A 21,740-nucleotide genomic window follows, 5' to 3' on the forward strand; every position below is an offset into this window, starting at 1 on the left:
AAATTTAACTAAAATGCTAAAATTGTGAAGATTTCAGTAATTTAACATGACTTAATGATGCTAGTACCCGATATATGTGCATTGTACTGTCAAAAAAAACCCATATGTATGTAGCAGAAGCATTCTACTTTCCAATAAATAACTAAAAGTTTACATTTTAACAATTTTGTAAAACTGCTATATTTTGGGGCCAAAAAGGGGTCTTACCGAACCTACTTCTCTGAAGTATTTTACATTAAAATTGTATATAATTTCCTTAAGTGTTTTACATGACTTGTGGTTTTACATACATATATATACAAAAATGAAAACAGTATGTAATCCTTAGTTGGGCCTGTTGTCAATGTTGGTTTTTTTTGGATATTGAAATTCATGCTAATTTTGAAAGATGATATGTAAATTGTAATAAAACACTTATTCCCCATCTAGTCATTGTGTAAACTATGATATATAGTGATTATGGCCAAACAATCCAAATTTTAAATTGACCGAGTAGGTAAGAAGAAAGGCCGTATTAATCCTGTTTCCATTCTGCTACTTTCAACTGACCTTTGAATCCAGGAATACCAGGTTCACCATCTCTTCCAGGCAATCCACCATAACCTTTCAACCCCTTTTCACCTTTTGGTCCAGGTAATCCAGGTCTGCCTCTTGTTGAATTACCAGACTCACCAGGCACACCATCCCTTCCTCTTTCACCCTTTATACCTGGGACACCATCCCTTCCTGGGAATCCTGAAGGGCCTTCGGGACCAGGAATAGACCTGCCTGGTTCACCTGTGAATCCAGGTTCTCCCTTTTCACCTGATAATCCATTCAATCCAGGTAAACCATCTATTCCAGGAAAACCTGCAAAAAAATTAGTTCAAAGTATATTGTACTAAAACATTCTTCAATGAAAAGAGAGACATACAAATGAAACTTGCTTTTGTTTTCTGTTTTACCAGGAATATATAAATTTCTGCTACCAAAATCTATTAATCTCTCGAAATCTTGTAAAATATCCCATTTATAGATATACTGTTCCAAGGTTCTACCAAAAAGAAACCTATGATGATTAATAAATATTTACTAATATTTATTTAAAATTGGTCATAAAGTTTAACTTTGCAAACTATCTTACCTGAAACCCCCGGTCCTCCTTTGTCTCCCTTTATTCCATCTTTTCCTTGTGGTCCAGGTGGTCCTGGTACTCCTGGTCCTCCAGCTGGTCCAGTTTCTCCTTGAGGTCCAGGAAGACCAGGAAATCCATCATTTCCAGGGAAACCTCTTGGACCTGAAGGTCCTCTATCTCCTTTTGGTCCAGACGGTCCATTACCACCTTTTCCCTAATAACAATTACTTATTCATAAATATGAGTAACACAAATTCTTCACTGAATACCATCAGTTTATGACATATTTATTAATAATTAGATAAATGTTTCATTGATACTTTTTACCATATAAACTATTTTTTTTGAAAAATATTGATTTTTATTGAAATGGTAGAACATTTTTTGAGTGGAAACTCACTTTTGTCCTATGACTGTACATGTACTCTAAATGAAACAAAAACATTTTTTTTTATATGTTCCATGATTTGATTGGATATTAAAAACAAAAGTTATTTTTTCCAATTGTAAGTTCGCAAAGCCAAAGGTAAAAATTACGTTGATTCCATTGTTTAATTAGAACACAACCAAATTAACTTTGTAGTTATTTAGTTACATTCAAAAACATGTAGATATCTATAAATATGAATCTTCAACTTTCCATACTACATAAAACTAAATTAAAATAATTTCTTACTCCTGCTGGGCCAGGAAGACCCCTTGGTCCTAAATCTCCCTTAGGACCTTCAAACCCTAGGCCTCCCTTTTCTCCTGCAAGTCCGTTTAGCCCAGGAAGTCCATCCATTCCACGGTCACCTTTCAATCCGGGCAATCCTGGTAACCCTGGCAATCCTTGTTTTCCCTATCAGAAAAAGTTGAAACTTAAACTAGTGCAAGTAACAAACATTCTTATGCAACAACGTTTGTAACGTTCATTTTGATTGGATAACGTTACTTTTTTACATGGCATCAATTGACACTGGGATGTACGCGCAAGCGTAGACGGCATTTGTCAGATTTTTATTACATGTTTTAACGTGGTTTTCTGTCAGTTTCATTAGAACGGAGATAACAATATTGTATTTTAAGCTTGACGGCATCAATTGGGGATTTGATGGTCGCAAATACCCGTTTACTGTCTCCGCTAACGCGTCGCCAGTAAACTTAATTTGTGACCATCAAATCCCCAATTGATGCCGTCGGAGCTTAAAATACAATACAGTTATCTCCTAAATATCATAGTAGAAATGCCTAGAGTCTGAACAAAAAGAAATATTTTCTGAATTAATGTTTTAAATTGATAAAAATCATGTCAAATGATTTCAATCAATAAGTGTAGATGGTTGATGTTTTGATACTGGTTTGAATCCTGAGTAGAAATTCTAAAAAATTAATATTGTTATCACTACTGTAGTGTAAACCATATCTAAGACTATAGGCTTTGAAATAATTTATAGTGCAGCTTAAATTACAGTTTATATACTACTCAGTGTGCATTCATTTACTTTCTTGGGTATTAATTTTCGTGAATTAAAAAACCTTACATGATCGTGGATATTTGATTTCAAGGTTTTGCCGAAGTTTCCATACAAACCTATAGAAAATTTGTCATTCATCGACCATTTAATTTCCTGGTTTACCTTTACCCACGAAAGTTGGTATCCAACGAATATTAATGAATCCACAGTATATCAAAATCATAAATTCTATAGTTTTTTAAAAATGAAAATGAACAGTAATCTTTGTCTTATTGAATCACTTTAGGAAAACTCTAAATCCTTACAGTTGATTGACATACAATACAATTAAGAAAAGAGGGAGGGGTGATCATGAAAAAGAATCCAGCAAAAAAAATGTATATAGAGTTATTTCCCTTGCCAACCTATATTTTTTTGTTGAATTTGGTTATATTTTGGCAACCAAAAAGTTTCAATCAATTGTATTACATCATAACTGCAAGATTTGATTCATTGAATGAATCCCATTATATATTTAAAAAAAAAATAATAATCTATACTTTTCGTTGAAAACATTTGATAGATCTCTAATATAAATGACCCATTTGTATCAATAACTTATATATTTACAGAGAAAAGAGATCAAGGGTCCATAAAAAATATACCTAAGAATTACATTATATCCATAGATACTTAATCTTACAAATCCATGACAAGGAAAGATGATCACAAATTTTTTTCTACATGCACCTCCATTTCTGAAATTTCTTCAATAAATGTTGCAAATTCAAGGTTTTCAGGTTAGGGTTTATAGCGAATTTGCTCGAAATTTTCCATAAAAAATCTTACCCTAGGTCCAGCTATTCCAGGAACACCTTTCTCACCAAACATACCAGGCATACCTTTCATTCCCTGAAAATATATGAAAACCTTCATTTATCTCATCATAAAGGTACATATCATAATCTTCTTGAAAAGGAGTAGGTTCAGTAAGTAAGACCCCTTTTTGGCCCCAAATTATAACAGTTTTACAAAAGTATGAAAATGTAATCTTTTAGCTATTTACTAGAAAGTAGAATGATTCTGCTACATAAATATGGGCTGTTTTTGACAATACAATACACATATATTGGGGACTAGAATCATTAAATTTAAGTCATGCTAAATTACTGAAATCTTCACAATTTGAACATTTTAGTTAAATTTTTGACAGTTTCCATCTAAAATGAAAGTGGCCGAATTTGTGTTCATTCATAATATTGAAATGTAAGTTGTATTTGATGATAATACATAACATATATTAAGGTTGAGGATGCAGCCACTTTCATTTTTGACAAAAAACATCTGAAAAGTAACATTTTTTTGCATATTTGATAGATTTTTCATATTTAAACTTGAATAGGAGCGTTTTTAATGACTAAATCAGTTAAAACCTCAGAGGGACACAACTAACTTTAATTTGAAAACGTGATAATACTGTGCAATTGAATATTTCTTGTAATTGCGAAAAAACTGTGCAATTGAAAATTTCTTACTATTGCGCAATTAGATATTTCTTGCTACTTGTGTAATACTGTGCAGTTGAAGATTTCTTGCTATTGCACAATAGTATGCAATTGAAGATTTCTTGCTATTGCGCAATACTGTGCAATTGAAAATTTCTTGCTATTGCACAATACTGTGCAACTGAAGATTTCTTGCTATTGCTGAATACTGTGCAATTGAAAATTTCTTGCTATTGCACAATACTTAATATAATAATTTTGGACCCCAATTTGGACCAACTTGAAAACTGGGCCCATATTCAAAAATCTAAGTACATGTTTAGATTCAGCATATCGAAGAACCCCAAGATTTCAATTATTGTTAAAATCAAGCTAAATTTAATTTTGGACCCTTTGGACCTTAATGTAGACCAATTTGAAAACAGGACCAAAAATTAAGAATCTGAATAACAATTTGAAAACAGGACCAAAAATTTGAAAACAGGACCAAAAATTAAGAATCTGAATACACGGTTAGATTTGGCATATCAAAGAACCCCAATAATTCATTTTTTGATGAAATCAAACAAAGTTTAATTTTGGACCCTTTTAGCCCCTAATTCATTGGGACCAAAACTCCCAAAATCAATCTAAACCTTCCATTTGTGGTCATAAACCTTGTGTTTAAATTTCATAGATTTCTGTTTACTTATACTAAAGTTATTGTGCGAAAACCAAGAAAAATGCTTATTTGGGCCCTTTTTGGCCCCTAATTCCTAAACTGTTGGGACCAAAACACCAAAAATCAATCCCAACCTTCCTTCTATGGTCATCAACCTTGTATTTAAATTTCATAGATTTCTATTTACTTTTACTAAAGTTAGAGTGCGAAAACCAAATGTCTTTGGACAACAATGACGACGATGAAACAACGCCAACGTGATACCAATATACGACCAAAAAATTTTTGCGGTCGTATAAAAAGTGTTCAAATCTTTCTTTCAACAAACCTGAAATTTGAGACCAAAATCGGCCCTTACTGAACCTACTCCTTTAGGAACTACAATTTTATATGATTTTCTTTATCATCCACACTTATAAGATGAAAATTAATTACAAAATTTAAATGATATTTTTGTGATCTATTTGTCTGGAAACCCATTGAATTAGTATTTTAATTGTTCAAAATGAAAAATGGATCAGACACAAGTTTTACAACTTAGTAACATCTTCTCCATATTTGAGTCAAATCAGTGAACATGAATTAGACAGCTAGTGCCCCTTTAATATATAACACTTCAAACAAATAAAATTGATAAATGATAATAATTTGACTGACAGATAAATAAATAAATAAACAATTAAATAAAATGTATGCCTTACATCTCTTCCAGGTTCTCCTTTAAATCCGTCTCTTCCAGGTTCTCCAGTGAATCCCTACAAAGACAACCAGATCAATCATATATTCTGTCTATACATGTATTGTAAATAAAGAAATTACCTGCACTGTGTGCATTTATGAGGGGGGGGGTCCTGGACCTGAAATCCGTGGCTTAAAAACATAAAATCCTGAGGTCCAGAATTTCAAGAAATTGAAATCTCAACATCCAAAAATTCGAAAAAAAATTCCTGGATCCCAAAAGGATCAATCCCGAAATCCAAAGCTTAAATACACCCGATCCTGATGTCCTGAAAAAGGTCCTGACCCCCCTCCCCCCAACCCCATTTATTATTGGTATTTTGTCATTTGAGACTAAAAAATTATTGATTTTAATATTAGCGTATATTTGAGAGATACCCTGCTTAATTCTTAAAAAAAGGTTCAAAATGCGAGTTCAAATTATTGTGATTGCAACCCTGTTGCATTTTTCGCAATAATAAAAACATCAGAATAAATTCTAAATTTTCAGTAACTTTTCTTATAAAAATTATTTTTTTTACAGTTTTTGTCATAATTGGATCAGTATGGACTTCAATTTTATTAATCCATCATATCTGATTATCGCTATTTTGTGCATTATCCTTTGATCTTTTTTTGTGATAATTTTTCATGTCATACTACTCGCTTGAGATGGAAAATTATTACTAGAAACTGAGCAGGCACATAGCGTTGCTTTCAAAATTGACATTAAATTGACAACGCCCTAATAGATAAAATAGGGAAAAACAGATTATCATTGGTCATCTCAAAATTGCCTTTCTCACTTGAGCCTCTTGCTTGAGCCGTCCCGGCTCAATCGAGAAAATCTTGTTCAGATGATCAACGATAATCTATAAATATAGATATATTCTTATAGACAGGCGCTTAGTTAAGATTGTTTTTTATAGTCATGTTTGCATTTATTTTTCTGGTACTTTTTTTCTTGGAATTTATAAATAGACAAAAGCTCAGTATACTAGAAAATCTTTATCAGAAACTATTTTCAGAATATAAATAAAATTACCGTGTTTCCTTTTCTACCCCGATCTCCTTTTGGTCCAGTAAATGATCCCTTATTCCCTGTGAAAGTGCTAGTAATGTTTCCTGCTGGACCAGGTGGACCTTGAATTCCATTTTCTCCTGGTGGACCAGGGGGACCTTTTACACTAATGCCATTACTTCCTTTTTGTCCTTTTTGACCAAGGTCACCTTTAAAGCCCTGAAAAAAAATGAAAACATATGATAGGTTTTTGATAATATTCTGTATTATGAACTTTTAGCTGTTATATTCTGGTTATTCAACATTATAAATGTTGAACTTTTAAAAAATCTCTTCCAGAAAAAAACCTATCAAATTCACAACTGAAATAATAAGTCTTATATAGTACTTTACACACTTTGATATACGTTCGTTAAGTTACTTCCCTTTGATATCAGTCTGATATGATTTATGAAAAAACCAATATATCATTTGTTGTATCATTATTCGTGTGGAATACAAATGAACATGCTGCCTCTTGTTTGTCATTCTTATTATCGCCATACGACCCCAAAGAATATTACAACTTCTAAAAAACTCTTATGCAATATTTAAAACATTATGTCTATTTGGCATACATTCCTGCATGTAATTATCAAATTTAAACTAAAATGGACAAGTTAAAAACAAATAAATTTAGAATAACAAACTGATATTAGGCTCTGACTATAAAAAGACAAATTCTTTTGGTAAAAAAATATCGATCAGTATATAGTCTTTTTAAATGAAGGATTGATAATAAACATACATTTCTTCCATCAAATCCTCTCTCTCCTTTAGGACCGGGTCCTCCATCTCTACCATTTGGTCCCTGAAAAAATATTACACAAGTAACTAAAAAATCAAAACATAAACATACTGTAATCTAATTTTTGCAAATACAATGTACTTTATGTTGCATATGGCCCTTTTCAGCTGACTTTGAGGCGATTTATTTTCCTGATTTAAAACATTTTCTTGATGTATTAATGAGGGAGGCCCAAGTGTTGCATATTTGCACTAATTTATATTGGCGTTCTATTTCTACACGTGAAATAAAATGCTCATGAAAGTTAGTTGGTTTACATTATGGAAATATAAGTATGGTAAACTGATAGATTGATGGCAGATGAACATTTTTGTGTTAGTTTGTAGATATGTGCAAATGAGCCAATTCTCCATCAAAGTCACAATTTGTAAAAGTAAACCATTATAGGTCAAAGTAAGGTCTTTTAAAACGGAGCCCTGGCCAGTAAATAGAACTTTTCATCTTTATTTAAGATTTTCTATTTTATTTTCATTTGGTATAACCATAAGAAGAAGATGAGTGAAATGTACATTAAGTGATGCATTTGGTTCTATACATTTATTTCCTGTGCCTGAGGGAGATATGAAAATTTGTTCACCCAAGAATATTTATATTTCACAAGGGCTCTGCATGAAGGAAATATGATTTTTCGAGGGTGAACAAATCTTCATATCTTCTGAGGCCAAGGGAAATGAATGTTTTATTCCACCACCTAATCTTTGTTAACTATCTGAACTTCAAATATTAGTTTGCATACAAGCATTTTTTCTTATCCTCTTTCTTTTATTACTAAGCACCACATACATATTGATAAACAGTACGGATAAACATTTATTATTTAATTAGTCTTTTTGTTTTAACCTCTGAATTAAATTTGAATACGATAATGATATGTGCTATCGCCCCTAATTCCTAAACTGTTGCGACCTCAACTCCAAAAATCAATCCCAACCTTCCTTTTGTATTCATAAACCTTTTGTTTAAATTTCATTGATTTCTATTTACTTATACTAAAGTTATTGTGCGAAAACCAAGAATAATGCTTATTTGGGCCCTTTTCCCTAATTCATAAACTGTTGGGACCAAAACTCCCAAAATCAATCCCAACCTTCCTTTTGTGGTAATAAACCTTGTGTCAAAATTTTATAGATTTCTATTAACTTAAACTAAAGTTATAGTGCAAAAACCAAGAAAATGCTTATTTGGGCCCTTTTTGGCCCTTTATTCCTAAACTGTTGGGACCAAAACTTCCAAAATCAATCCCAACCTTCCTTTCATGTTCATAAACCTTGTGTTTTAATTTCATAGATCTCTATTTACTTATACTAAAGTTATAGTGTGAAAACCAAAAGTTTGGACGCCGGCGACAACGACTCCAACGTGTTACCAATATACGACCAAAATATTTTCAATTTTTGCGGTCGTATAAAAATAAGAAGTTCAAGACGTTATGTATATAAACAGCATGTAACATCGCACTATTTAGTCCCAACATTTCAGAGGGGAATATGAAGTTTTGTTCGACGTCACGTGTGATAGTTTCAACCAATCAAATGTTGATTTCGCTATCAGAATCATCATGCAGTGGAATAACATCATTTATCATTTTTATAGAAAATAATTACTAAGTATGTCAGGATGTAAAAGTGAAGTTACTGTTCAAATAAGACCTTATTTTACAAACTTAGCAAACCAGTTTTACTGACCACTTGTCCTGGAAATCCAGTTACACCAGGTTCTCCCTAAAAAAAAAGCAAAATAATGTTACAAATTCATGTATCAAATATGTAAATAAAATTCTACATAAAAAATTCCTGTACTTGTCAGAAATTGATATCAGCTCTCATTATTAAATCTAGTTAGTATTAATATACTCGCCACAGGATGGTTTATTATCATATTGAAAATAAATAACTCAAGTTAATATCAAGTGATATTCAATTCTCAAGCGTTATAAGACATATTGATCTTATGGTTTGACACTCTTGTTGCGTTATATAAGTTGTTTGCACTTTCAAGTATGAGGTTATATGTCCTGTTCTGATGTAAAACTTTTAACATCGTTTAAACCTTTGAAAGTTACCAATGACCAAATTAATAGCCATTGGAAATTTCTTAATATCATCTGATGATGGTGGATAGGCCAATCACATTGATAACAAGTCACAACCATAAGAGACAAAAGTTTACCGTGAGAGTATTCAATAATATAGAAAAACATATTGATGTAAAATATTTTCCCTAAAATTTCATTTAAGGAATGACTGTAATATTTTTTCTGTCTATGAAGAAATAACATAAAAAAATGTGGTGCACACTGAATAACGCAAGTTCGGGTTATTTGACAGTGTGCATCACATTTTTTTTGTTATTTCAAATAGACAGACAAAATTTTATCTTATAATTTAATTCCAAATTCCATATTTAAGGAGTAATCATGAAAAAAAGTTGATGAGGTCACAGTCAAATGACATCATTATGTCTATGGGTTGATGAAAAATTCTCACAGCCAATCAGAAGACATGTTACATCCAAAATTAAATTATTTCTAATTAAAAAATTTGCAAAACTACAATCTAATTTCAAGGTAAAACTGAAATCTAAGTAATAACATAACAAATAATAAAAAAAACAAAAACATTTTGAACATGCAAGTTTGAACCATGGCTTCATATATTCTTAAAAGAGGTTCTAAAAATCTTTTAAAAATCTTCTTTTTTTTTTTAAATCAAATAAATTATATGAATAAATAATGTTTTAACAATATTAAAACTCACCTTGGTTCCCTTGATACCAACACCATTTCTAGCAGGTTCTCCTTTTCCTCCTTTGGATCCAGGGAAACCAGGAGGTCCCACAGGTCCAGGAAATCCAGAAATTCCAGGATTACCAGGTTCTCCCTATAAACATATATAAATCAGTGCAGAAATTGTCCTTGGTTCATGTATGTCATATTTGTTTTTATAGTTTGTTCTGTAATAATCTTTTGCAGTTGGTTTTCTCATTTGTATTGTTTCCTTTTTTCAGTTAAGGGACTTTTATACCCAAATATACATTCATCAAAAACTTTTTTCTCATTGTTGAAGGCCGTACAGTTGCCTTTTTTTTTATTACTACCACTTCTTTTTAACCCTGGTGGATAGTTTTCTCATTGGCAATCATACCACACTAATTTTTCTATTATCAAATACTCAAGGATTAGCAGGTTCTCCTTATAAATACAAATATATCGGTACATTTCTATAAGGATCCTTTAGATTACTACACACAAATTTGATTGTCAATAAGACAACTTTCCTAAAAAGATGAAATGACATATCTACGTAATGTCAACATAAGTCTTATAACAACAATCAAAATCCATACATTATTAAAGCAAGCTATGAAACATGACAAATGTAGAACAATTAAAACTAGAATACTAACGGTCACAGTTATGAATGAAACAAAAAATAGATATTTTACACAGCAACTATAGACCACCACTCAATAACATTCATATTAATAACTTAAATATCACTAGGCTCCCCCTGTTATTATATTTAATCAGAACATTTATATCTGACACTTTAGATTTCTATAAGGATGTAGAGGTCCTCAAAAAAGGCAAACCAAATACGTACATACATATGGCTGGACATACAAGTGATGATAAAATGATAAAACTTGATGCCCCCTCATCTACAGCAGGGGCATAAAAAATGTGTCTGTTCCTGCATCATTCCGGAAATATTTAATCCTGATTTTTCAAATTCCCAACATTTGTCTACTGAACTATACCCCAATTCCTGTATATTAAACAGCTCAGTCTTTAAATTCCTGAAAAGGTCCTACCTCTTTAAAAGACTTTTATTATACATTTTCTCTGACTAAGGGTATAATCACCAAAGTCAAAAGTAAGACAAAAGAAAATCCCTGCAATTACACTGAATCTACACTGAATGATAGCCATATAGTTCCACTACATTTTTTCTCTCTCGAACCAGGGAAATAATTTGCTTTATTCTGATTGCAGAAATGACTTTCTTGAAAGCATCATACTCACACATGATTAACCATATCATTTCACTTTTTAAAAAAATAGAATGTTAATAAAAAAACAGAAAATTTATTTGTAAATGCAACTTTCCATTAAAACAACAACTTCTGGTCATGCAATGATTGATAAAACAACCACACCTGTAGATTTTAGCAAACAGTATACATGCTGACAGCTCAATTCTGAATTCACTGATAAGACCTCCTAAGGTTATCAGATAACTTGGCATACACAAACAGGATGATAGAATATCTGAGTGCATTTTACTGTTGCAGTCTTTAAAATGCAGAAACCTGACAATCATTACAGACCATATGAAGATGTCCTTTGGCATTTTTTTTGTTTGGATAGCTGTCTCATGGATGAAAACATAACATCACTTTTAATTCATATCTACATACAAGAGTTGTTTCATTAGCACTAATATCACACCATCTTATTCATAATGACCACATCCTTTTCAAAATTACTTGTGATATATATTTTTTTTACTTTTTCAGAAAATTCATCTGTGACAGCTGTTTTTGTCCATAGCATTAACAAAATGAAGAAATTTAAGAAGAGAACATAAAAATGTCCATACCTTTTGGAAAGAAAAATTGAAAAATTTAGTATAGGAGACAACTAAAAAATAACAATTTATCAAATGGCTTTTAATAATTAGTAATTAGTTATGAACAAATTCAAAAGAAATGATGGCAGTGGGAAATGATTCCATAGATACTAAATCAATTCTCTTTAATAAAAAAAACCATGTGAGATCAATGTTTTTGGAAAGATTTTTCAGTTGACAAACCACTAAATTCCACTTTATACCCAATTAAACCATTCTCTGAAACATTCCCAGATTTACACATATGTTTCTTATTATATCAGAATAAACAAAATTCATCCTGTTTTATCTCAAGAGGTTTGGGTAAAACCTGACTATTTTCAATTTACTCAGTCAACATGTGTGTGTTTTAAGTGGTAATTACTTTCAATTTACAGTCTATTAACTACACACTTTTCAGTCTGTTACAATGTGTCAATAACCTTATCTCTAGAAAGTACAGAAGGATTTACAAATTATCATTATCTAGTGAGGGTCCCATAAGATTAGGGTGTTATATAATAACCCTTTGATAATTAATAAGAAGAATCATATTACTGATTCATATATTAAGATTATATCATTATTAGAAGATTATATATGTATCTCCTTAGAAACACAGCTTGTAAGAAAATGTAATTATTGCGAACCCTATGATAGTTTTCCATAGATTCACCTGCAAGTTACCTGTCCATTTAAACTTTTGTAAGTTCTATTGTCCCATCTAACAAATACAACAGGTATTGTTCTCTGTATAGTTTATTCACTAGGACCTTTAAATTTCTTCTAGGAGAAATATATCACTCATTGATTAATTTACCTGACCAAAAAATTATCTGTTTTTTTATTGAAATACTTCTATAAACTCACATAAACTGTATGCAATATTGTATTTATTCAATATATCATTAATATATTTTCAATCTGTTCAATATAAAATCTGATTTAATAATAAAAAGTTTATTTTAGACACATTTTTTAGTATTTTCCAATGAATTTGCATGTTTTTTTTTGTTGTTAATTTATAGACTATGTTTATGAAGACCTTAATTCAAAAATAATAATATTCACAAATTTTTATTTATCAATTATAAACACACAAAAAAATTTATTGAATATTTGATCAGAAATCAACTTTTAATTTTTAAATCATTATTAATATTGAACACATTAAAAACGAGTTTTTGGTATTGAATAAATACAACACCACATGCAGTTTTGTGAGTCCTTTCTTAGTATTGGTATAAGTATTTTTTCATCATTGACAGTTCAATTTTTTGTTCAGGTAGATTAATCAATGAGTGATATATTTCTCCTAGAAGAAATTTAAAGGTCCTGGTGAATAAACTATACAGAGAACAATACCTGTTGTATTTGTTAGATGGGACAATAGAACTTACAAAAGTTTAAATGGACAGGTAACTTGCAGGTGAATCTATGGAAAACTATCATAGGGTTCGCTATAACAAACCAAAATGTTGTTTTATAACCAACATTTTTTTTTATGGTTTTTGAAAAATACTTATTTCTTTTACAACTGTATCTTTGATATTGTAGTATTCTTTCTGTAATTTAAGACAAATTTGACATGTTTGAGTTTTGATGGTCCTTTGTTTCAAGATTAAAATCATTAATCTGAACTTATCAACATGTACATGCTTAAGGTGTTTGCTCTGAATTTTAAATTATTCAGACTTTCTTACCTGAGTTTATTGTTTGTTCTCTATTTTAAATTATTCCGACTTTATAACCTGAGTATATTGATTGTTCTGAATTTTAAATTATTCAGACTTTCTTACCTGAGTTCCATTACATCCATCCAGACCAGGTGAGCCTCTTGGTCCAACAGGGCCAGGGATACCCTGTAAAAAATTATAAAAAATAATGATATAAACATTAAGAGGGAAACTCTAAAAATCCAATAGAGGCTATTATTTTTTTTTTTTTAAGTTTGCTTCTCAAAATATGTAAATATATGTTGTTGCATGGTGTATTTTTTCCAAGACAAGACAAGCAGATTTATATCATAAGAGGGTATCAATGCCCTTTACCGTCAGGCGTCAAACAGTCATTGTTCCTACCTTTAGCCTCAAATTGGTTAAAACTTTACTGTCAAAGTATCCTTTCCTGATTCCTCAGATGTAAATTATTATCATGTCCGGTTTTTTTTTAAGAAAAAAAATGAATGTGATATGTCCAAATCAGTTGATTTTTTATTGTCATGCAACAAAAAATTACTGTTAATGTCATTAAGCATGAATTTGATGAAGGTACCCCCATTTCTACCCTCTTATAATTGTCATTAGTACTATTCAAATACAGCTAGTTACAGACATTTTACACCTAAAGTACTAATACACATATATCTTGAAGTGTGTCGACATGCACAATTTACTGTTGAACTGATAAAAATATTAACCTTTAAATTGGCCAGATCTGTTTCTTATTAAGACTATGCACTTAAACACATGTTCTTTTTACAACAGACATACTAACACAGTTTTTGGCATTTATTGTGTTCATTCAGTTTTTTAAAATAAGTCTGGCTAAAAAATAAGTGTGATTGATTCAGTTTGCACAAAAACCTGAGTCTGAAAACCAATATTTTGACTTTTTTGTTATGTGCGTCAACAATTTTTTTCAAAAACTTACTAATCCGAAAAAAAAATACTTGTCTAGGGCATCCACGACTAGTGGCTAACAGTGCAGAGTGCAGACTGTTTATTTTTTTCCATAAATACATGTGTCTAAACAAAGATTTTCAAAAAATTACTAATCCGAATAAAATTTATTTGTCTGGGGGTATCCAACTAGTGGCTAACAGTGAAGACTGATGATTTTTGTCCATAAATACATGTTTACTCTGGATTCTTTAGATTTTCAGATGATTTAATTTTTTAATGTTAGAAATAGAGGAAGTTTTCTGTATGTACTTTTCAGAGTGGAGGAAATGATTCTATAATTGAAGATCTGTCAGACGGTAGACCAGACTATAACCTATTTTGACAGTTGTGGAGCTAATGTGTTTGCTTTTCTATCATTTTAACAAACTTTTTAAAAAGAAAGCGAAATATGGTTTATGTTAGGATAATTAGTAAGTGAACTTTCCTCAAGACCTAATTACAACAATTTTTTGGTGGAATTTCCACTTCTATAAATATATAAACTTCTTGATACTTACAGGAATACCATTCATACCAGGAAATCCAGGCATACCCATCTTACCCTGAAAATATACAAACAGAAATCACTTAAGCATAACTTACAATAGTGTAAAATACATTGCAATTTATCACAGACTTCACTATAATTTTACTGTTATCAATACTTTATTCTAACTATATATATCTGACAGACTGCAGTTGAACAAAAAGACCTGACTTTCAAAGTTTCTATAAACCAAGACATTGGTCATTGCAATTCTTCAAAATGCATTTTATTTAACAACCAAGTGCATGGTTATCATGTTTTTTTGAATCTGATGAAATTCATTTTTGAGATTACAAGAGTACAGAAAAATAACCTTATAGTTTTTGCATGACTTTGTGTTTATCTTTAAATTGTTTTAATTGATGTATGGGCTATAAATAGACTTACCCTGTTACCCTTTGGTCCATCAGGTCCTTCAGGTCCATGTTCTCCTTTCATTCCTTTAGTTCCCTGAAGACCTTCCATACCAGGAAATCCCTGAATACCTTGGGGTCCAGGAGGGCCAATGGGACCAGGTGATCCCTGAAAACATTCAAAATTATTTCACCATGAAAATAAGGGACATACTCTTCATAAGTAATCAAGTTCACTCAATCAGTCATACCAAACTCTTTTTTTAAAGATTTTTTCACAAGAGAAACTTCTTACAATGTCTTATTTTTTTATGCATTATATTTCTTAGTTAAAGAGCGACAAAAAAACAAAACTTTTTTGAAAAATTTGAAAATTTGTATAGGCATTAATCCCATTTTAATATAACGTTTATTGATCAATAGGAGAGAGAGCTGCAATAGAAATTGCTTAAGGGCTTAACTACAAGCCGCTTATATTCACTTATGTTTAGTAGTACGAAAGTCATTTGGAAGGGCCTTAAATACCAGCAACTGGTTGATGATTACATATCATGACATGTAAACATGATTATAGTTACGTTTTATTACAACTATACAAAACAATGCCAAGTTATTTTTGTTGTCTGACAATACTGCTATTCTTAAATAAACCTGTAATAAGAATATTATTAACATAAACATCCTTTATTATCTTTTCAGTTTCTCAGTTTTCTACAGAAAATCAATCTGTACACTTATTATTGATTGATTGTGTTTTAAGGCCACTTTTTGGTACCACTTTTGGGCTATTTTTTGGCAGCCAGTTTTTATTGGTGGAGGAAGCCAGAGTGCCCTGAGAAAACCACTGACTTTCGGTAGGAAAACTTACAATCCTAGACAATTAAGATTGGAATCGAGTGTACCCGCAAGGTCAGGGTTCAAACTCACAACCTAAGTGTTGACTGGCTTAAGTGATTACAATAGTAGAACTACTTAGACCACTTGGCCACCGGACCCCACCATCATTATATATTAAAACCTCAACAGAACTTCACTGTATGTGTTACAATAGTAATGGACCAGGACTTTGATTTATTGCATTTTGGATAAACAAAAACCTGTACCAAGAATGTCCTTAACTTTATCAAAACCACTCAGAATTTTGGATAAACTTAAATTTCAGTCTGGCAATTTAAAATATGGTTTGATAATATTTGTAATTTTTTCCAATTTTTTTCTTTTTGCAATAATATTGAAAGAAAGAATACATTTAACTGCCATAAATCTTTTCTAATAAATTACTTTAAACTATCTTTTCTAATAAATTATTTAAACTATCTTTTCTAATAAATTACTTGAAACTATAATTTTCCATTAACACTTCCTCTTTTAATAATTCATGACACATGGCAAGAACAGATTACCTCCTGTTGGGCTTCTGTAATGGATTATGGTTTTATAATTAAGATATTTGGGTCACTGACCGTGGATTATATAAAATAAAGGTCATGCTGTTCTCCATCCTTCCATGGAATGTTCTTCTATCTTTCTTATTTTCTACCATATCGAAAAATTCATAGAAGTTAAATTTGTTTTCAATGAAGACAAAAAAGGGGAATGGCAAGAGAACACAGTCATTTTGTAGTGCATTTCTCTTAACCTTAGACAATAAATGAATATAAAAAAAATCCAACTTGCATTTTCTCAATAATATTTTTACAGTGTGGTGTAATACTTTTGGGACAAATTATATCAGAATTAGAGAAAAACTTCATCAGCTCTGACTGAAAATATGGACAATTTAACGTTCAGGGGGTCTTGAAATCTTTTGACAGCTTCCAAAAATACTAGTTTTTTTAAAACCCTTCTTAGCTGGACTAAATCACTACTTTACTTTAAAATTCATGACTAGGAACTATATTTGTAGACAACAAAAATCTTGGACGATAACTGTGTTCCCAGACCAGGTTGAGATCCCAAAAATAGTTGAATCCTACTACATCTCTATGTGCCTGTCCAAATTCAGGTGTCTTGGCAGTTGTTGCTATTTGTTATACCAATAATGACAATAACCATTAATGTTTTTTTATCATTTGGGTAATTCTGTGCTGATGGTATACCTTTGATGTCTGTTTAGTTGTTCACAACCTTTTTAAGAATTGGGATCAGAAAAAACAAGACATAATTTGTACTCTATTTATTAAATAAATATTTTCTAGATATCTTTTGGTAAATTATGTTTTTGGGTAGATGTTGCATTGACATTTAACCAACATCTACCTTCAGTCGCGAAAATATAAAGATGTCTCATGTAATAACAAAAGCTATAAAGCTGTGTAAAATAGAACTATAGGGAAAAAAGAATTTTACGCAGCTTCTCTCTGCAATGTGAAGGTTTAAGATAATTCAGGAAATCCTGACAACAAACAATTTTTTTCTTGCATAATATGAAAAGATGCAGGTTGTAAAAATGCAAAATATTTTGATCCCAAAGTATGATACAACAAAAATGTAATTTACATGATGTAAACACATGTGGAAGCCATTGACTTATTTAACAAGTCTTCTCACATAAAATGTGCACCTGACACAAAAGTGACAAGCACTCCCACTGTAATGTTACTGCACTTTGTTTTTTTCAAAAAAAGAAAAGTTGTAGGTGATTTGTTTCATCAGATTGATAAGTGGATAAGTCATTCTTCATCAAAAACAATACTTGCAAACGTCAGAAGAATAACTGTAAGTCTATAGACTTCGGCATAACAAAAGTTGGGGAAGAGGGATTTTTAAATTCTTAGACTATATTTTTTTTCACAATTTATGAGTAATTTATTTCATAAAACAGAAAAAAACAAAGAGGACACATATTGTAAATTAATTTTGGTACTAAGAAAGTCTTAATTCAATAAAATTGCTTTATTCATTTTTATTCAAGTGCTATTTATATTTGTCCTCCTTATAAAACCTTTTGTCAGTTGATCGTGAAAGAAATACTTTTCACAAAAAAACATATTATCTTTTAGCTGATGAAGGAAAAAGTCAAAGCAGCTAAACTACAATTTGCTTGGCCTAAGCGTCTTGATTTAATTTCATCATTAATCAAATGATCATGCTGTAATATTTCATACATATGAATATAACAAGTTCAAAGACTTTGGGTGTAACTAAGTAAGAATATCACAAAGTTTATAAGTTAGCATATATCAAAACTTTGAGGCTTTAGTCATAATCCTACTGAGAATAGCTTAACAGCTTCCCTCTAATAAAGTTAATGAGCCTATTCATATACTTTTTACAATCAGAAAAGTGAAGTGAAGTACATACCCTAGATCCTTTTTCTCCAACACATTTACATCCATTATGGAAAACACAGTTACCACCCTGACATTCTGGGTCATTAGGGTCACGTTGCTGTGAAGAAAAAACAATATATTTATTATTATATGATAACTATATTACATATTCTTCCACTTGGTACTTTATCCTGAAAAAAATGATGTCACAAGGTAATTCAATATCTTTAGGTCACAATGTCCTATGACCCTTTTTCAACAATATATTCAACAAAACACTACCACTGAAAAACAGACTAGGCAACACAAACCCCAATAATGTTGGGTAAACTCAGAGGTTTCACAAGGAAAGGCAGTTTTTCTGCTCTAGATGTCCTGTACTAGTGTTTCTCTTGTCGTGTAAAAATAGGACATGTAAGAAGAAATTAAGATTTATATTTTTTTCAAATTGTATATAAATATCTCACTGTATTTTACTAGATTTAAATAAAGGGCAATCTGATTGGTGTTTAATGTCCATCTGTAACAAAATTTTTCAAGTAATGAAACAATCAATAATTAATGTACAGATAAAGATGATAGGACCGAAATCCTCCAGTTGTTTCTGAAAAGATTAAGAACTTTGCAGTATCTTTCAAAAGTTTTGGCAGCAGTTATGCATTTTGATGGACTTTTTATTGATTGACAAAAGATTAATGTAATATTTCTGGTTGAATTTTTCTTTTACAGGTGTTTCATGTATTGAAACTGACCTCTTCTTGCACAAAGTACCTTTAAGATGAGTTTATAAGATATCAATCAATTTGGTTTCCATATCAACTAGACAGGGTGTGACTTATATCAACGTTGTTTATATTTATGTATAAACAATTTTAGCTCTTGACTCTCTAAATGAAGAAAGAAAGATCATCATAATGCATGTTATCACGACTGTTGGTATTAGGTTTTATCTTCAACATTAATACTGCAGTTTTTATACATTAACATACTCAGACAGAATTCTTAGTTTTAAGTTGAGAAGCATATACATGTTTAATTTACTCTAATGTGAAATACCAAATTATCAATTAATTTACCTCCACTTCTTTTATTTTGGCTTAATATTTATCTTAAGGAGATATAAAATCTTAAACTCTGATTATTTCTAGCTAGATGAACTAAAAAATTCCTCCAAAATCTTCATTTATTGCTAGAACACAATTTTATGCAAACCTTTCATCTTTTCACTGACAAAATAGCTTTGAGTTTTAGATTACCCCAGTCTTCACAAAGGTACTTAAAAGACAATCAGCTAGACTATTGCTCAGCTAAATTCCTTAATCAAAAATTCATCAGAAACCAGACTTCCAATAAACATTGTTTTCTAAAGTATATATCTTTTAAATAGAAACACAATTCACATATATATACATGTGAGGCAATTCCACTTGCAGATGCACATCTAGTTAACCTACTAACTTACATTGCATTAATCTTATATCATGTTTATTCTTTTCTTTTTAAAACTACCACTGATGAATCAGAATTGAGGCAATTCTATCTTCTAATATAAATAAACCAGTTCTAAATAAAACATTGTATATTTTCTTTGAAATTAGTTTACAAGAGTACAGATGTGTTGTCCAGATCACAGTGGTCCAGACATATATCAATTAGAATTCAGCTTACTCAGCTGTTTTTCAATATCCTTGAAATCATGAATCAGATGATAGATTAGTTATATAGATCTATGCTCAGATCAATGCTATCTCTGAACTTACTAACAGCATGTTTGCCATATCATTTGGGGTTGGTACAGGTACAAACATTTATCTCTTAAAAAATACTATTCATCTTTGTCAAAATTGAAATTCAATAAAACTTCAGAACTGAGAGAAACAATTTCTACCATATCATTTGTGGTTGGTACAGTTACAAACAGTTTCCTCTTCAAATACTATTCATCTTTGTCAAACTTTGATACTTGCATTATTTAATAAAATTTAAACCAAGGTGAAGGATAGGAAAGACTCCTTAGTATCTGAAAAAATCTACTTTACTTCTATGTAATGCATATTTCCTAGAGCTAATTTTTTAAATTCCAGAAAATCATGACAAAATATTACATGGGGTCTTTTAAAAATTTACAAAAATGCAACAAAATTATGTAATCCATCACATAAACTAAACATTACAAGTACACCTTAAAACCTGCCTAAGATATAAAATCTGACAGAATCAAGCCTATCTAAATCAGAACAATATTGAGGGCTGCATGTTTTCATCAACTCTAGATTAGATTATAATCTAGAGTGCAAACAAATCATAAGTCAAAGAAGAACATACAACATCATCTGATATCCAAAAGATTGATTGATTGTTTGAAAGGTGTCTTACACCACTTTCAACACTAAATTTGTGCTATTTCATGGCAAAGGGTTTTTATCAGCAGTGGAAGCTAGAGTGTCTGGAGAAAACCAGGAATTTGGTAGGAAAACTGACAATCCTTGTCAACTAAGATTGGAGTCCAACACATCAGCCATGTGAACGAGCGTCTCTTGTCAAAGTCTTAAACATTACAAATTCATTATATACCATTGATTACTGTTAAAAAATTTAGTAAAACATTTGTATCTTAATGTATAGACAGGTCAAACAAGTGTCTACAAGTAACTTAACCTAATATTTACCCCAGTTCTATGTGAAGAGGTTTTAACGTCTGATGCTGTCTAAACAGCTCTTCAGAAGTCATGAAAGAATTGCCCACTTGTAAGAAATTGTAAATACCTTTCTTTGTAATGCCTAACATTGCTTGCATTTTGTTTTTGTTACAACATATGTTTGTAGAAAAGGGACAAATATTGTTAATGTAATCATAGAATGGTTATAGCAGAAAGGGTAACCACCTTGAACTTTGTTACAAGTTACAAAGTAAGATACCAAATTTTAATTAGTTTTCCTTAGTACCTATGAGGTTAAAAACCTTCAGGCTGAATGGTTCTTTTATCAAACTGT

General features: G+C 30.8%; 2 protein-coding genes across 2 annotated transcripts in view; one reads left to right on the forward strand and one right to left on the reverse strand.

Moving 5' to 3' along the window:
* The window catches only part of LOC139514336 (collagen alpha-2(IV) chain-like), a 54,746-nt gene that overhangs the window by 20,803 nt on the left and 12,203 nt on the right, over positions 1-21,740 (reverse strand). The window contains exons 3-15 of the mRNA XM_071303434.1: positions 18,778-18,864; positions 15,509-15,643; positions 15,093-15,137; positions 13,711-13,773; positions 10,058-10,180; positions 8,987-9,022; positions 7,242-7,304; positions 6,479-6,673; positions 5,418-5,471; positions 3,400-3,462; positions 1,791-1,955; positions 1,124-1,328; positions 550-849 (exon numbers count right to left, since the gene is read on the reverse strand). Of these exons, the coding sequence (XP_071159535.1) occupies positions 550-849; positions 1,124-1,328; positions 1,791-1,955; positions 3,400-3,462; positions 5,418-5,471; positions 6,479-6,673; positions 7,242-7,304; positions 8,987-9,022; positions 10,058-10,180; positions 13,711-13,773; positions 15,093-15,137; positions 15,509-15,643; positions 18,778-18,864 (1,534 nt within the window). The remainder of the gene's footprint in view (positions 1-549; positions 850-1,123; positions 1,329-1,790; positions 1,956-3,399; positions 3,463-5,417; positions 5,472-6,478; positions 6,674-7,241; positions 7,305-8,986; positions 9,023-10,057; positions 10,181-13,710; positions 13,774-15,092; positions 15,138-15,508; positions 15,644-18,777; positions 18,865-21,740) is intronic.
* The window catches only part of LOC139515298 (collagen alpha-1(IV) chain-like), a 120,478-nt gene that overhangs the window by 11,599 nt on the left and 87,139 nt on the right, over positions 1-21,740 (forward strand). Inside the window, exon 9 of the mRNA XM_071304866.1 lies at positions 634-825. Coding sequence (XP_071160967.1) covers positions 634-825 — 192 coding nt within the window. The remainder of the gene's footprint in view (positions 1-633; positions 826-21,740) is intronic.

This window comes from Mytilus edulis, chromosome 3 (assembly GCF_963676685.1).
Source record: "Mytilus edulis chromosome 3, xbMytEdul2.2, whole genome shotgun sequence".
Classification (NCBI taxonomy): domain Eukaryota; kingdom Metazoa; phylum Mollusca; class Bivalvia; order Mytilida; family Mytilidae; genus Mytilus; species Mytilus edulis.